At 59.7% G+C, this 1,833-nt stretch overlaps 1 protein-coding gene across 1 annotated transcript in view; it reads right to left on the bottom strand.

Moving 5' to 3' along the window:
* FGF8 (fibroblast growth factor 8 (androgen-induced)) overlaps positions 1-1,833 on the bottom strand; it is a gene marked incomplete at its 5' end in the record, with an annotated part of 5,980 nt that continues 4,147 nt past the window's right edge. The window contains 2 exons of the mRNA XM_009697469.1: positions 1-307; positions 1,395-1,501. Of these exons, the coding sequence (XP_009695771.1) occupies positions 20-307; positions 1,395-1,501 (395 nt within the window). The remainder of the gene's footprint in view (positions 308-1,394; positions 1,502-1,833) is intronic.

Genomic DNA, 1,833 nt, shown 5'->3' with positions numbered 1-1,833 from the left:
GCAGGCAGAGGCAGGCAAGTCAAGGGCCGGCCCTGGAGCTGGAGTTTCTAGTCCTTTTACTTCTCCGGTTGAAGGGGTAGTTGAGGAACTCAAAGCGTCTGTGGGGCTCGGTGGTCTGGTGGCCCTTGGGAAGCCTCTTCATGAAATGTACCTCCCGTTGGTGCTGCCGGGTCTTGGAGCCCTTGCGCGGGCGGCCCTTGCGAGTGAAGGCCATGTACCAGCCCTCGTACTTGGCGTTCTGCAGCGCTGTGTAGTTGTTCTCCAGGACGATCTCCGTGAAGACGCAGTCCTTGCCTTTGCCGTTGCTCTGAGAAGGGGACAGAAGGGGGAGATTTAAGCAACGGGTACTCGGTCAGAGGCTTCTTCTCACCACCCCAAGCTGGACTGGCTGGTGTGGCGGCAGGGTTGCAGTGCTTGTGGGAAGCTCACTTTTCCCACCTCATCTCCTACAGGTCAGAATTGCCCAAAATCTGCTTTTCCTTAGAAAATTGCAGGCAGCAGGCACTGTGGCACCAGCAGATGCTGCTTGCTGCAGCTCACGTCCCCGGCAAGATGCCAGCACTGGGCTGTAAGCCCCGATGCAGATTGTCCCAGCCTTCGTTTCTACTGCACCCACAGGATGATTTTTGCCCAGTCCCATCCTGCCCCTCTCCATGCCAGGGGCTGGATGCCCTCACCAGCATGACCATAAGCAAACTCTCCATCTCAGTGGCAATTCACCCACCCACCCTATCGCCCCTGGGGTCTTTAATATAAGGGGGGCATCAAGGGGCAGGAGAGGCGATGCAGGGTCGGTGGGGACCATGCCCACGGACGCAGGTGGCAGGGACCATGGGGGCAGCTGGAGGCTGAGCTCCCCCCTATTACAGGCAGCAGCGGGACCAGGGAAGGGTCCCATAGTGGCCAGCCCCAGGGAAGGAGCCCCCATGGAAAATCCTGGAACATAATCGCTGTCCCAGCGAGATTTTGCACATCCAGCCCCTCTTCCCCCTGAGAGGGAGCACCGAGGCTCAGAGGGAGCGTGACTAACCGGCGTGCAGCGGGGCCTGGCCTTGGGGCCAGCCCCATGGAGCATCTTAACATTCCTGGCACTTGTACCATGTAATCGGGGAGAATAGCTCGGCAATCCGCCTATTTGTTCGGGGAGATACAAGGAATGCACCCCACACAGCACCCGCCTGCCTGCCTTGCTCCCCTCCTTCCCTCCAGCCACGTGGGCTGCAGGATGGCTCATCCCCCTGCCCCGTGTTGGCTGAACCCCCAGGACCCCCATCCCACCTCCTCATCCCCATGGATAGTGTCCGTATCAGGTAAGATCTCCTCTCCCAGCAAGCCCCGCTCAGCACCCACAGCACATCCCTGGCTCTCCCCTGCCCTTGAGCCCAGCACCCTACCTTGCCGATCAGCTTCCCCTTCTTGTTCATGCAGATGTAGAAACCTGTGGCCGCCCCCTTGATGCGCACGCGGCTCCCGAAGGTGTCCGTCTCCACGATGAGCTTGGCTGGGGAAAACAGAGGGAGGAAAGAGAGAGAGGGAGATCGGAGGGGTTCCAGGATGGGGCAGGCACAGGGATGGAGACCCCAACAATGCTTGATGCCAGGCACTGTGGGTACATGCTCGGCAGGGAGGTGGCTGGGCCAGAGAAAACCCCAAAGGTTTCTCTCTCTCTAGGCATGGAGAGCCCTAAAATCAAGGCATGAAGTTAAAAGCCAGCCTTGGCCCCTCTACCCTGCCACCGTGTCCCTGCATAACCTTGGTCATGTCCCTTTGCCACCCTGAGCCATGCTGGATAGGGAGCAGCTCTGCCTTGCCTGGCTCCATGGAGCTCAGGGG

Source organism: Cariama cristata, unplaced genomic scaffold (genome assembly GCF_000690535.1).
Source record: "Cariama cristata isolate BGI_N322 unplaced genomic scaffold, ASM69053v1 scaffold21943, whole genome shotgun sequence".
Taxonomy (NCBI): Eukaryota; Metazoa; Chordata; class Aves; order Cariamiformes; family Cariamidae; genus Cariama; species Cariama cristata.
This window is presented reverse-complemented; position numbering and strand designations above follow the sequence as displayed.